General features: G+C 43.2%; 1 protein-coding gene across 7 annotated transcripts in view; it reads right to left on the reverse strand.

Annotated features, from left to right (window-relative positions):
- Nucleotides 1-16067, reverse strand: part of Ablim3 (actin binding LIM protein family member 3) — a 116905-nt gene that overhangs the window by 60391 nt on the left and 40447 nt on the right. For all 7 annotated transcript variants that reach the window (XM_005356180.2, XM_026783367.1, XM_026783366.1 and 4 more), the window contains one exon: nucleotides 11589-11726. In XM_005356180.2, coding sequence (XP_005356237.1) covers nucleotides 11589-11726 — 138 coding nt within the window. The remainder of the gene's footprint in view (nucleotides 1-11588; nucleotides 11727-16067) is intronic.

Consider the following 16067-nt stretch of genomic DNA (forward strand, 5'->3'; position numbering starts at 1 on the left):
TCATTTCCCCCAAGGAGCTTGAGGAGGAAGTTTCTGGTAGGAAGGATGTAAAAGTTGATAAGAATCTTAGGGACTCCTGGAAATAAAGTAGGGAGTAGGGATGGGGGGCAAGGAGCAAAAAGGAGCGGCACAGCAGGTACGGATGAGGCCAGGTGGAGCCGCACACATGGCACGGGCTACGTGAGAATGAGTACACCTGGATAGTCATCATGCGTGTGCACGCGCGCGCGCACACACACACACCCCACATGTAAAAGTCTGATGATTTAAAAAAAAAAAAGACAACTACTTGGGTCTGGGGAGATGACTCTGGGTAAAGCTACTGCTCCCCAGGCAGGAGGACCTGAGTTTGGATACTCAGAACCCATGTAAAGCTAGCCCAATGGAGCAGATCTGTAACCCTAGCACTCTTACAGGGAAATGGGAGGTAGAGACAGCTGGCCTGGAGTATGTATGAACAAGGTAGAAAATGACCTCTGACCTCTACTTGGGGAGACTCACACACTCTGTTTTTTCTCCTCCACTCAAAGATAAACACAAAATCAAAGCAGATCATATGGCTGGGCAGTAAGAAAGGCAGATGACCCAGTTAAAAATGCTTGTGGAACATGCACATGAGTGTTATCTGTGGACACACTGCCTGGAAGTCGCTCTCACGCACAGCCACAGCAGATGCCCAAGAGGAATGTACATCTCAGGTGTTGCATAGTTTTAAGGTCCCTCCCTCTTCTGTAGCTCCTTTGTGAGGTGAGGGACTAGCTTGTTACTAGGGAGATGCTGGGTCTAGGACTCTGCCAGAGAAATCAAGACGGTCAAGACTAGATTTTCTGAAATTTCAGGATTAGAGTTAGAAGGGCCTGGAGGGCAATTTAATTCAATATTTAAGACATTTTAATTGTGAAATATGTAACACAAAGAGAAATACATCTGTACAGTTGAAGGAATAATTCAAATTTGTACCCACACGCCTGTCCCAAGTTTCTGAACTAGGACATTCTCGGCACCTGAGAAACCTGTCTGTAGCCCCCCCCATAGCGCCCCCTTTCCGCAGGTCACTGATTGGGTTTTTATTAACCCTTTATTTTACTTTGTAGGCTACCATTTATGATATATCCACACATAACGGGCCACTTAGTACAGCCTGTGTCTGATGTTGTCACTGCTGGACCGTTTTGCGTGTATCCTGTGCTTGCTCAGTCTCTGGGGGCTGTGTAGAAGTCACGTGGGGTTGGATGCAGCTGCAGAGGCTGTCGCATGGCTGAGAACCAGCTTTGGCAAGTGCTGTTCCTACGACACTGCTGCTAGGAGCCTCGCTATCTGCCTTCTAGTTTTCCCTTCTTCCTAATCGATGTTCCCACCAGCAGATCCCATAGATCCTCATTCTTACCAATAAATACTTGGGGAGACCTGAGTTTTTCAACATAACATATGTGAAATGGTATCAGAGTGTGACTTTAAATTTCATTTTCCTGATGATCAGTGAATTCGAGAATGTCTTCCTATGTTTATGGGCCATTTGTGTTTCTTGCATGGCAAAAAGGGTAAAAATCTTTCACCCACTGAAGCTTTATGCGGTGTTTTAGCTCAGAAATGAATCCCTTTCAATTTGCCACCGTTAACACCTGTAGTGCCGGTCTTCTCACTTTATGTCTTCAGATGAAGTCACAGCCTCAGATTTTTTTCCCCTGGGGCTGTGTGTGTGTGTGAGAAAGAGTTTATTTAGCTTATAACCCCAGGTTACGGTCCATCACTGTAGAGGAGTCAAGTCAGGTTCTCGGGCAGCGTCACAAATATAATCACACCCACAGCCAAGAGCAGAGAGAACAAAATGCACCCACCTTTCCCAGCTCGCCTGTGCTTAGTACCCAGGACTAAGTAGCCCGTGAGTTTTCTTCACTCTTATACAGGGTCCACCCAAGAATTGGTGTCTCCCACATGCTGGGTAGGTCTATCCATGTCAATTAACAATCATGACAAACCCCATAGACATAGCCTCAGGTCAAGCTGATCTAGACAGATCCTCACTGTGACCCCCTCTAAGGTGATCCTATATTGTGACAAATTAACTGTTAAAGTTACCCAGAGCAACATGTGTCCTGAAGATGCTCAGCCATGAGCTTTATCATGGAGACTCTGGCACACAAGCTCAGTTTTTACTCTGTCAATTCCCCATTGTTTTCTTTATGGCTTGAACGCTCTGTATCCCATTTAAGAAATGCTTCCCTACTCTGAAGCCCTAACAGGATGCCTCGATGTTGATTTCTAGAAGTTTGGTTGTGCTCTCCATATGGCTGCAGCCCACACATCTGGGATCGACATTAGTGAGGGCTATACGGTCAGTTTCCCCCCACATGGAGAGTTAATCATGTCTGTGTTTGTTTATGAAGCAGCCTAATTGTTCTCCAGTGATCAGCAACAGACCTGTTTCCTTGTGTGCTTTGTTCTGGTTCTATATTCAGTTCTGCTGGCCTATCTACGGGTCCTTAGACCACGACCCCGTGTGTCAGTAACGTACACACTAACAATAAATGGTGAAGGCTGGTGGGATGTGGGCAATCACAGACCTTTTGTCAAGAATTCAATTTTAACAGACTCTTAATTTCCATGGAAAACTTTATGTAATATACTAGAATTGCTTTATATTGATAATTTATCCAGTATGGCACTGCCATCTTAAATTTATTTTTTTGATGCATTTATGTTATTTTGTATGTATGGGTCTGCTTGCATGTATGTCTGTGTACCACGTGCATGCCTGGTGTCCTCAGAGGTGAAAAGAGGCATCAGATCCTCCAGAACTGGAGTTATAGATGGTTGTATAGGTGCTGGGAACCAAATCCTGGTCTGCAAGAGCAACTAGTGCTCTAAACCACTGAACCATCTTTCCAGTGGGTCACCTGTCCTCTGAAGGTCCCTAAAGTTTGGGTTTTGGTGGCTGTACCTTGTGGCTCTGATTAACCTGTCCCCCTCTTTATACTTCTGTGGCTTGATAGTTAAGTCTAGAAGTGCCAATAGATGCTTGGTTCATTGCACTTTTATGGTTTCGGGTGGGGATAGAATTGACCATTGACTACCACTGTCTTGATACATCGCTTCGTCAGAGCTTTGCAAACTTAAGATAGTCCACTTATCCAGTTCTTTGCTACTGACCCTCCTTTTCTTTTGCAAAGAGGTTTTAACTACAGCTCCAGTGGTTCAATATCTTAGGGAGCTACAGAATCATTCAGTTTTAAACATTGTTTTAAAGTAACTTTTAGTAAGTTTTGCTTTGACAGGATCAGTTTTTTAACCCAGGTTTTGCAATCTGTTGTTCTGAACTATTGGGAGCATGTTGTGTTTCCACTATGGCAGCACATGCAGCATCTTAGTGCTTTAACTTTAACATTTGCCTATTTCTCCTTCCTACATTTGTGATTTTTCAGTCATGTTGTCTATTTAACTTGTTTTTGTAGAGAACTCACTTCGGTTTCTTCATCTGTGCTTTCTGTCTACTCTTTCCTTCCTGTTGTTTTCCTCATTCTCACTTTTAGAGTGGGGTATTTGGCTCACTAATGTTCAAATTTCTCTTCCTGTTATGATTATTTAAGGCTATTGCTGTTATCTTTTACCACTTAACATTTTCTACCATAAGTATTTTATACATCATATCTTTTCCTCTTATCACTGCTAAGTATTTTCTATTTTCCATCAAGATTCTGCTAATTTTGCATCTTGCATCTCTCTTTTCTTCCATCTCAGGGGCCCTTCCCTTCTGCCTACAGAACACACTCCAAAATTTCAGTTCATGAGGGTCTGTTGAAACCAAATCCAGTTTTTGCCAAAAAAAATGTTCTTTGAGCAGTCTTAATGACACACAATTCCATGCTATAAAATTCAGCTATTTAAAATGTATAACTCAGTCATATTTAGTATACTTTAGTATATTTGGTATTTTCTTCACATCCAAAATACACCATACACCCATTAAATCAGTACTTACATTTCTTCAACTGCTTCCACCCAGTAATCTTGCTTATTCTGACTATTTCATATATGCAGATTGAAATATGTATTTGTGTAGTCTTTCCTGCATGTTCCAAAGGTTGGAGAATGTATTTCATTCCTTTTTTTATTGCTGAGTAATATTTTATTGTATAGGCAAAATGTATTTTATTTATGAGTTCGTCAGCTGATGGATATTTGATAGTCCCTTTTGTTCAACTACTACGAGTAGTACTGCTATGAACATCATGTCTAATACTTTGAGTGAAAACATTTTCACCTGTTTTTGTACGTGCGCATGTGTATGTATTTGTGTATGTGGGGGACGTCAGTCCCTGTGTGTATGGCACGGGTGTGGTGGTCAAAGCGCAACCTTGGCTGTTGCTCCTTAATTGTCTTCTAGTTTTTGTTTGGCCTGCACAAGGCAGGCTAGCTGGTTCATGAGCTCCTAGCAGTCCACCTGTCTCCCCTTCCCATCTTGCCATCACTTGGAGTAGCTGCATTTTACATGGGGTTGGGAGATCCCGTCTTCACTCTTGGCAATCATTTCCTCAGACTCTGCTTTCATTTTTTTCTTAAAATGAAAATCACCCAGGAGTGGAATTTTGAATTCTAGGCTTGACTTAACCTTCTGAGGAACTGTCAGACAGTCTCGAAGACAGCACAGTTGTTTCTATTCCCACCAACAGTACCAAGGGTCACAGTGTCTCTGCATCCTCCTCAACACTTGTATTGGGATTGTCTGATTTTAGCCATCCTTTGTATGGGAACTTGTGTGCACTGTGGTTTGATTTGCTGCCTTTGGATTCTACTGATATTGGGCAGTTTTATGAGATTTTTTTTTTGTTGTTTTTTTTGTTTTTCGAGACAAGGTTTCTCTGTGGTTTTGGAGCCTGTCCTGGAACTAGCTCTTGTATAACTTCTTTGGAGAAATGTCATTTCCTTGGTCCATTTTGACACTGGGTTAACATTTTTATCATTACATTATAAAAAATTCCTTACATAGCTTGAGCAAAGTGTTTGAGTAGATATCTAATAAGTAATTATTTTCTTCCATTTGGGCCCTGTAAGAAGTGGTATTAGTCCCTGTATAAAGAGCTTTCTCTCTCTCTCCTTCCCTTCCTATCCACTTTTCTCTACCATGCAGAGAGACTTACTATGGTGGCTTCCTGCAAACCAGGAGGAGTCCCCATTAAAGCCCAACATGTCCTGATTTTGTACTATTAATTTTTTCAGAAATGTGAAAAAAAGTTTCTGTTTTTAAGTCACTCAGTCAATGGTATTGTTGTGACAACTGGAGGTGACTTGACATTGTATTAGGTTGATCCAATTGAAATTCAAGCTATTTTAGCAGCATTATCTGTTCACATTCTTAAGGGTGTACTTAAGTCAGGCATGGTTGCTTACTCCTTAATCCCAGCTCTTGAGAGGCAGAGGCAGGTGGATATCTGTGAGTTCGAGGTCAGCTTTATCTAGATAGCGAGTTATAGCCAGGGCTACAAAATGAGACCTTGTCTCAAAAAAGAAAAAAAAAACCAGGCGTGTATTTTGGAGCATAAAACTAAGCTTTGATGATGTTTAATTTGCCTGTTTTTTTTCTCTGCTGAGTCTCCTTTTTATATTGTCTGAGAAGCTGGTACCCTGCTAAAGGTCACAAAGATTTATTCATCTATTATCTCTTTAAAATTTTACAGTTTAGCCCATATGTTTGTCTTTGAATAATTTTGAGTTAATTTTTATATGTTTGTATGAAACAGTCTATTTTCTGTCTTTTTTTTTTGTCTGTGAATATTCAGTTTTCCTGGAACCGTTTATAGAAAGACCCGTTCTTCTTTATTGAATTATTTTAGCACCTTTGTTGAAAATAAACTGGCCATAAATATGAAGGTTTATTTCTGGACACGTGATTCTATTCTACCGATTGGTATGCCAATCCCTGTGCTGTCACTACACTGCACGGTTATTAGCTTTATTCGTGGCAAGTTTGAAAAGTGAGAAGTGCGGGTCCTCAGTGTTCATTTTCATTGCTTGCTCTTTGTAAATTGATGTGAATTTTATGGACTGATTTATGCTGTCTCGAAGTGCATATGCAGAAGCTTTACCCTCTGCCCTGATGGCATCTGGGGGTGTAGTCGTCATAGGATAATTAGGTTTAGGTTTAGATGGGGCCTTGAGAGTAGAGCCCTGTGTAAGCAGTGGTATTAGTCCCTGTATAAAGAGCTCTCTCTCCCTCCCTCCTTCCACCTTCTCTCTACTTACTATGGTGGCTACCAAGCCAGGAGGAGTCTTCATTAAAGCCCAACAAAGCCCAACATGTCCTGATTTTATACTAATAATTTTTTCAGAAATGTCAAAAAATAAATGTCTGTTTTTAAGTCACCCAGTCTATGTATTGTTGTGACAACTGGAGGGGACTAGACATTCTATTATGTTGACCCAGGTGAACTCGAGCTATCTTAGCAGCACTGTAGTCTAGTTCATGAAGAAAGAATGGCATTCTGTGTGCTTCTGCATTTTCAAGCTGTCATAATTTTTATTTTTTGTTATATTTGTTTGTATCTATTTGCTATTGGAAGCAGAATTTTTAAAAACTGTATTTACTGTGTGTGGCATGTGCATGCATATGCATGACACAGTGCATGTGTGGAGGTCGGAGAATGCCTTATGGGAGTCAGCTCTCCTTCCACCATGTGGGTTCTAGGGATTGAACTCCTATTGGCAGGTCTGTTGGCAAGTGCCTTTGCTCACTGGGACATTTCACCAGTCTGAATTGTTTCCTCAGCTTTATTTTGTTTTTAGCAGTGCCGGGAATTGAACTCATGCAAGGCAAGCGCTCTACTGCTGAGCTATTACATCTCTACCTCTCTCAAATTTACTTTCAGATTATCCATTGCCAGTGCATAGACACACAAATGGTTTGCAATATTGATCTGGTGTGCTGAAACATTTTATTTATCACTTCTAATAATTTTTTTTATTATTAGAAAATGCATCACATAGGTTTGGCTATACATGAGATCATGTTATATGCAATAGAAACCATTTTCATCCTTTGTAGGGGAAGCCCCAGCCAATCACCTTCTTTGAAGGGCGGTACCCCTTAGGCGAATGTTTACCTATAAATCTGGTGGGTGTGCTCCCTGCCTTCCCTTTTTATTTCCTGCTCGTCGCTGAAACCCTGGTTTTGTAAGCTCTCCCCTTCTTCCCCTTAATAAAGCTGATATTAAAGCTATCCTGATAAATCCTATTTGCCGGTTGTTTATGCCCCTTCAACCCTTTCTTCTCTTTCTCTTTCTTTGTCTCTCTGTCTCTGTCTCTGTCTCTGTCTCTCTCTCTCTCTGGTTTTTGAGACAGGGTTTCTCTATGTAACAATCCTGGCTATTCTGGAACTCACTTGTAGACCAGGCTGGCCTCAAACTCACAGAGATCCTCCTGCATCTGCCTCCTAAGTGCTGGGATTAAAGGCTTGCGCAACCACCACCCCAGCTCCTTTCTTCTCAATTTATATGCCTTTTGAATTTAATTTTCTTGCCTAACCCAGTATTTCATTGAGCATTAGTGGTGAGAACAGACATTCCCATCTTGTTCTTTATCATATAGGGAAAATTTTAGTCTTTCACCAGCAAGTATGACATTATATGTTGGGTTGCCTTTGTTCTAAAACAATGGTTTCTATGAATACATTACCCTACTTTGATGATTTTTTTCTTCCACTCCACGAAAGAACATCCTACTGTTTTCCAGCTTGCTTGTTGATGTGAGAGCATCAACTGTCACCCTATCTGCCATTCAGATGCAGATGATCCGTCTCTGATTTCTGGTTACTTTTGAGATTACCGCTTTATGTTTGATGATCTGAGGTTTCATTCTGATGCGTGTAGGCTGCATCTTTCATATTTCCCTGCGGAGTTTTGTTAGACTGCCATAGATAATGTCTATTCTAATATGCAACAGTCTAGTCTCCACTGTTTCTGTCATTTCTCTCCTCCACGATTCGCAGTTTTGTCTCTGAGTTACTCCTTTTTCTATGTTAATTCTTTGAGGTCTGGCATAAAGCTGAGCTTCTTCTGAAAGGATTATTATTTGCTTTTCCTGTTTGTCAAGTGTGAAACTTCGTTTTAAATTTCTGACTCTGGAAAACACCTGAACTCATCTGAACTGATCTACCGTCAAGATGGAGGCACCTCGGCATTCCCTGCCCTCCCCTATACTAAGCCATCAATACTACTTTTGAGCAGGACCAGTTACTCTGACTGGGAGGCTTGCAAGGTCCTGGCCAGCAGACTCAACCTGGAGGAGCAAGTTGAGACTTAGTTCTAATGATACAAGCACAAATAGAAGCAGAAGGGCACCACGGAGCATGCGCTCTATCTTATTCTGGTCAGCCTGGCTCTGCTAGCTCACAATTGAGCCCTCCTCCTACCCTACCCAGCTCAGCCTCTGGCTCTACCTTTTACTAGTCATTTGACTGCCAGTGGCCTACAAGGATGGAGAACCAGGGCCCTCTCCATCCACCCAAGAAGGCCTCCTTGCTGGCGAGTGAACACAGTTGCTTTTAATGGGGCCTGAGTGTGGGTCCAGGTGGGAGTCTTCCCACGACAACCATACCCCCTGGCTCCTGGAAGTTCTGGGAATGTTAAGGAGGCTTGGCATCTGAGTAACAAGGCGGAATTGGTATGTCACTAATCTCCAAGGATTCCTGAATCTCTAGAGGAGGCCTTCTGCAGACCCTCACTGACAGGTGCCTGGTTGCAGCTTTCAGTGTTCTCTTCTGAGAGGGTTCATATCCCTGAAGCTGGCCCCAGACTTAATGTAGCCGAGATGACCTCCAACTCCTGGTCCTTTGCCTTCACCCTCTCATTTTGGATTTTTGTTTTATTTTGTAGCTGTTTTGTTTCTGGCCTGATATCTGAAGCCTCCACCTCTCAGGTGCTAGGCTGCTCAACTGTTGGTGAGATTTTTGGCTGTTTAGATCCGCCCCCCATTATTAGGTCTTTTTTTTTTCTCGCTTAGCACTCATCTTACTTTTAGTCAAGCCCCTCTCCTGTGAAGTTTCATGCACCACCTTGCCTTAGAGTTAGTTTTCTGGTGTGTTTCTGTGTGTTTATTAACACTTTTCAATTTGCTTTGTAGGGACCTGTTGGGCTTTCATTTCTATCCAAGGCATACTGAAAATAAAATTATTTATAGAAACTAAAAATATACTTTGAGTGATAAAATGTATACACAGTATGAGTATCATCCATGAATCATGTAAAGGATGGATTCTCAACAGCTGCATAGACATTTCAGTCCCTTGTATCCAGTAGGCAAGCTTCCTTGCTATCCTCTTTGCTGTTGTTTGAGAGCCATTTTCTCATGATGTACTGCGAGCAAGGCCCTCGGCAGGACCTCTGCTGTATGGTTTCCTATTATATCCCAGCTTTGGTGGCTCTAGCATGGTCTGTTTCTCTCTATGATGCACTGAAGCTTGATGTCCCCAAGGCTTTGCACAAACCATCGTTGGGATGAAATCTGGCTCTGGCTGTTCCACCACCAGCTCCACTGACTGCTTCTGACCTCTGCCGGTTCCTTCCTTTTATCTCAGCACAGTACAACGTGTTGGGAGAGTTGCAAGGGGACTGGGTGGACATTTCAGAATTGCCTATTGAAGGCAGCGAATCTCCTTACTTGTTAGGGAAGGAAACCCAAATCCTGTCATTTGTTTTACCTCCAAGCAGCTGACCTAGAAATATTCAGAAAAAATAATGGTCTATTTTTCTCCTTGAAATCTTCGTCAAAGGAGACTCTATACTGCCTTTTGGGGATTGTGGATGTGGTCAAATGAGTCCCTTCTCTGCATTCACACCCTTGAGATCTGAGGCTTCAGATTTCCCCACAAGAGGCAAAGTTTCTCCAGGAGCTTGAGTCTGGCTTGGCTATTGGCTTGTTTTTGTCAACAGCAGGACATTAACAAGCATGGCCCAAGCTGGGGTGTGAAAGGTCTTGATTACTGAAGTGTATCCTCTTGTGCTTGGAGATCTGACACCACCACATGAAGAAGGCCAGGCCAGCCTGCTGGAAGCGAGAAGCCGTGTGCAGGCACTGGTCCAGTCCGCGGTTACGTTTTGTTAGGAGCAAAAGGTAACTGCTCACACTCTCTTCAGAACATCCATTGCAGAGACACACGACACATCCCTCCCTTAGGACATCTTTGTTGTTTTGATTTTCTGTCCTGCGCCCAATTTCTGAGATGTAAAAGTAGTCACTCACCAAAATACTGTATGGCTCAACTGCACTAAAGACTTTGCCAATTCTCAATATAAGTATAAAATTTAAATTGCACAAATTAAGACATATTCTATATATGCCTCTACAAACACATTGGAGAATATGAAATATATATATGTATATAAATATATAATACATATATATGTATGTATATATATATATATATTGCCCAATACAAAGCCCAGTTGGATACATGAGGCTGAGGTAATTATTGATAAGGGGAGAGATCTGGAAGTTTCCATTGACCATATATTCCATATAAGTTAATGGTAAGAATTAAGTCCTTAAGAAATCAAGCCAGTATGAGTCCCATTGACAGAAACACAGTGCTTGTTATATTTGTCTGACCTCGAGAACTGTGATGAGTTCTGGGGATCACGATTTAAGAATAACATTGACGACCTAGAGTGGATCAAAGAGGAAGCCTCACGATAACGACACAGGAGGGAGTCATTGCAGATGAGGCTCAGTTTGAGGACCTGTGATATAATTTGTCATGGGAAGACCTGGCTACGAGTATCCGAATTGCGGTCACAGAGGACAGAGAACAAAAAGCACACATTGAACTTTCAGCACGTAAACCTGGGATCACCAGGTGCAAGTCACAGGTTCCGGGTCAAGCTCGCAAGCGGTCTGCCAGGGCCATGGCTGCTTTGTGAACTTGGCAGCCTGGAGGCAGAGATGGGAGGTGCCTCAGGAGAAGTGTTTGTCAGCCCCCTGGAGAGGAGCATGGCTTGTGGGCGACAGGACTCTCTTTCAGATGAGCCTGCTCCCTTCCTGCTACAGTGATTCTCTCTGTTTGGGAATGCTGAGCGAGCCTTGGCGTAGGATGCAGGACACTGTGAGTCAGCTCTATGTGGGTAAGCGGTAGCAACAGAACATCTGTTTCCAAATGGCAAATCTTTTTTTTTTTTTCATTAGACTTCTCTGCTGACGGCCGCCATACTGTCATAGAATAGCTGTACATCTCAAAGCCAGACTGGGTTTATCCACCGTAGCTAAAACTCATTCACTCTCTAGCTGACTGAGAGTCTCAAGCAACAGTCTTCTCAGATGCAGACGTTAGCTCTAAGGATTGTCTTTTTTTTCCTGGCCAGGCCTCTGTTTCTCTGAGAAGGCCAGGACCTCCTCACACCCACCCACCCACCCAGCCACCCACCCAGCTCTAATCTCACTCAAGCGTCCCCTTGGGCTCCACACCACTTAAGAGCGAATTCCCAGCGGAAAGTGTTGGCCTTTACAGCTATCTCAACAGCTTGTTATATTCCCGTCCCTAGGCATGGGCTGGTAGGGAAGGGCCAAGAATCTGCCAAGGGAGCTGAGCCAGGGCCTCCTACCTTGACAGGTGAAGCATCTGATGTGGAAGTGGTTGTTGTGGACGCGGACCACTTCTCCTTTGCAGGTGTCTCCGCAGCGGTAGCACTGGATGACGCTGGAGCTGCCCCGGGGACTGTAAGGAGTCTGCTGGTAAGGAACTGGAAAAGGAAGGGAGAGATCACAGTCTACGAGGTTCTAGTTCTTGGAAAAGTCAGTCATTAGTCATCATAATCTTAACTAGGAGAATAAGAAGTGGGACGGGTGGAAATTATCTCCCCACCAGACAAAAGTCTCCAGCACGTGGTATATGCCGGACTGAGTGCGTCTGAGATGAGTCCCTGAGCCCCCTCCAACAGGCAAAGACTCAGGCGTGCACATAGCCTTTCCTTGCGACAATAGAACCCAAACTGTTGAATGAAGAGACACGGAAGAGGAAAGAGTGTACTCACGTGCTGCATAAAGTCTGGGCCAAGGTCAGATCCCTGACAGGGGACCCTTGGCATCAGGATGGAGCTGGAAAGGCCCTATTGCCCCATGATGCTCTGGTGGAGTGACGCTTCAGAGCAAGGCGTTAGTCGTGCATCTGATACTGCTGTAAACAGACCCACTGCATTGCCAGCCCCGGAAAGTGCACATGATCATGTACGGTACAGAATATTTGACAATGATACTAATGACTGTGTTTGCTATACTATATATTTTATTGTTGCTGTACAGCCCAGCTCCTTAAACTGTGGATCAAAGCCCGAGATGTGGTCATATAACTGAGCCAGAGAGGGTTGAAAAAAAAATCTGACAACAGTAAAGACTTCTGAACATGAAGCAAAGAAAAGAAAATTAATCCAAACTCAAATGTGTTGTGAATCTAGCTGTTCCTGGCAGCGCTCACCTGTGTTGCCCTGTGGGACTTTCCCCGCAGGCTTGGTTTGGAAAGATGCTAGGGGCACTTCCCCTGCGCATGCCCTCCCTCTCTGCAGTGCTAATGAACGCAGCCTCAAACACCTTGGCTCAGATTTGAGACCATGGTATGCTCTGCACTGTAGTGGTTTTACAGATCTACAAGGCTTTCTCCTCTCATAGAAACATAATAGTTTAATTACAGAAAGCAAAGACTTCTGCTTCTTTCCAACGGTCAGGCCCGAGCACGTAAGTAGTATCTTTGGGTTATACGGTGTTTGAACATTTAAAAAAACTTCCATAAAGAAACTGTTAAGTCAATTTTGATTTTAGATTGAGGCAAAATTTCCAATGATTTCTAAATGGTTGTAACAACACTTTAGCCGTTTTATATAACATATTTCTGCAAAGTGCCACTATTAACCCTGGGTAGTGCTGGAGAGATCTCCTCACTGTTAGTTAATCTTCTGTTTAGACCTACTCATGATTACTTTTGAGATCTACTAGAGAGAGAGAGAGAGAGATCTCCTCACTGTTAGTTAATCTTCTGTTTAGACCTACTCATGATTACTTTTGAGATCTACTTCCCATGAGATGTAGTTGATATAACCACCCCAAAGTCTTGGAAATTGAGTAATAGGTACCTGCCTAGACCACATGACCTCAGGTTGAAATGCCATTTGCAGCCATCTGATGTAACCTGATAAAGAACTTTGCCTTTGAGAAATCCAGTCTCTCTTATAGGTGGCCTTAGTGGTCTTTGATGAAACATTCATTCAGTGCCTTTATTTCCACCCAAAGTTGGAGACATAGTTCAAAACCATCTGCTCATACTCTGTTAGAAGGCTCAGCCTTGTTCTGAAAATACCACTTATGCACGTAGACTTCATGGGTTTATAACTTATAGTTTGCCTGGACTCTTGAACTACAGAGGGGATCTAAAGACGACATCCTTCCAAGGTTCTTGGAAGTGCAGTTGTAGTCTGTCCACTGGCACCTGGATGCCTTCTAGGCACATGAAGAGTGCACATGGTGACGTGTGGCAATGGAATCTCCATGGAGATTGTGTGTGTTCCTTCGAGGGGAGAGTACTTGATTTGCATATTGCTGATCTCTTCACCTGGCTATAAGTGGAGGAGGTGTTGATGGTGTCCAAGATGTTGGAGCCTGGATCCATGCATACGCATCCCTCATGAGCAAGAACAAATCTTAGTTGTCATGGCCTCCAAGACTTTGTTACGGCAGCACAACCAAGACAGTTTCTATCTGGTACATCTGGCACCTGTTATTTTCCCTAACTAAATTTGGTGTTACCCACACCACCCTCAAGCTAGTTTCATAATCAGGAGGTCTAGAATCTCTTCAACTCATCTCATCCACTCTTCTCTTTTTAATGACAAGAGAATAGGGTCTCTGTCTTTCCTAATTACAAGTGTCCTGAATTACAAGTGTGCTGTAGAACAAGGACCTGGCTGCTTAACCCTGAAACTGCACTCTCAGAGGTTTGGTAACTAGGGTGGAAGAAAAAAAAATCATTTTTTTTTTGTTAAAAAAAGAGACAGTCTCACTGGCCTTGAACTCATCATTTTTCTGCTTCTGTCTCTCAAGTGCTAAGATTATAGGCATCACCAAGATGCCTGGCTCAATTTCATAATGCCTCTCTCCATTACTCATTTTTTCTTTTCTGTCTTCAGTTGATAAATCAAAGAAATGCATTCATTAGCCAGGTAAAGAAATCATTAACTAAATTTGAATGAGTTAACATGGAAAAAATGCATTTGCTGCCCTGCCAAAGGCTGAGAAATGACTCAGTGGTTAGGAGTACTTCACCCACCGCATGCAGCTCTCAACCTCCTGTAGCTCCAGCTGCAGAGAGCCTGACACCTTTTTCCGGTCTCTGTGTGCACACATGCATGCACCCAGGTGTGTGTGTGTCCTGGAAACATGGACTGGAATCATGGCCACCGTCTCTCCACAGCCCAAAACAATTCTCCTCACCTAGAACATTTCATGAAACATTCCCTTGAGTCCAAGCCCTTCTCTTTCTTTTCTAACTTCTGCTCAGAGTCCCCTAGAAAATATTACACTCCCCCCTCCTCTCTGGCTCGTGAGAAAATATAAATCCTACTCATATGAGCAGCATGGTGGTATACCCCTGCCAAGGGAAGCAAAGCTGTGAGCCTGAAAAATGAAATAAGAACAAATAGTACAGCCATCCCCACGAGTGAGGAAAGCTTGGAAGGCTCTCAAATCCCCACCAGACCCACAGCTCATGTGCTCATCTACGACTTCTGATTTAATCTCTCTTCTAGTTCAAGGACCGCCATTCAAGAGCAATTCATTTTTTTTTCTAATTTAGGGAAGTGTCTTTGTGAGCTTGGTCCTCCAGAATTCAGTCTTGAGCCTGATGAAAAGAGAGAAAATTAGAGGGGGTGGAGGAGGAGAACAGGCCACTGTAAGCTGGAACTTCACTCTGTCCCTCTGTCCCCACCTCCAGGATTGGATGCTGCTGGGATGATGGGCACGGTCAAAGCTCTAGGAGTGTGTGATGTCTCTAAGTACATCATTAGCAGAAATCCAGGCACCCCTGGGAGAGCTCTTCCAGGTTGCCGATAGAGGCTGATTATAAAAGGGTGCTGTGACTTGATCTTTTTTTCAATACTAGAGAGGGTCAACAGACCTCTGGGGTCAGGGATGCTGGGCTGAGGTAGGCCGCAGATGCCCCTGCCTTGGCAGTGATCTCATTTCCAGTGAGATTTTGTATTTTTTGGCTAATTAGATTAGGAAATTAACCTAACAATATTCTTTGTGTAGGTGTGTATAGGGACAAGTGGAGAACACGCCCCCCCCCCATCTGAAGCTCCTGTCAAACGCTGATTTATTTGGATTTTCATCGTGATGCCAGCAGACAGAACCTGGCACTTTGCACGCATGCGCTCAACAAGCTCAGTCACTGACCTTTCCCATCCCCCAAACGATGGGATCTGACTTGCTGATTTTCTCCTGGTCATTCTCTCACCCCACCTTTTCAAACCTATAAAGTAGGGAGGTGCACTTACATGATTTATTACATTGATTTTATGGGTAAAGGTCTTTTAGATTCCAAGTTGATTTACATACAGATTCCCAAACTACCTCAGGCGTAAGGAACCTGTCCTTGAGAGCATCATTTAAGGGTGGTGACAAGCCTTTGGGAAAGTAGTTCTGTTTGCTTGTGATATAATCCCTGGCATTGCCAGGTTTAGGCAATGTAGATTATGTGATATGCCCTCAACATACTTCTAGGAACCTCTGACTTCTTTTTAGAATTATTTAGGTGAGAGTCACCGCTTTTGCCATCCCTCAAAAAGTGCTATCTAGTGGTGTGTGCCAGGCTGGCAGACAACAGCCGATATCTGCATTGTCTAGTACACTAGTTGCCAGCTGTATGTAGCTGCTGGACATCTGAAATGTGGCTAGCATGACTGAGTTTTGTGTTAATCTTAATTTTAATTAATATAAGCTTACATATAAGTAGCCATAGGTGGCCAGTGGCTAACATACTGGAAAGTGCAAGTAACAGTTTCAAAAATGCAACGTGAAAGCCGGGCGGTGGTGGCACA

This window comes from Microtus ochrogaster, chromosome 18 (assembly GCF_000317375.1).
Source record: "Microtus ochrogaster isolate Prairie Vole_2 chromosome 18, MicOch1.0, whole genome shotgun sequence".
In the NCBI taxonomy this organism is placed as follows: domain Eukaryota; kingdom Metazoa; phylum Chordata; class Mammalia; order Rodentia; family Cricetidae; genus Microtus; species Microtus ochrogaster.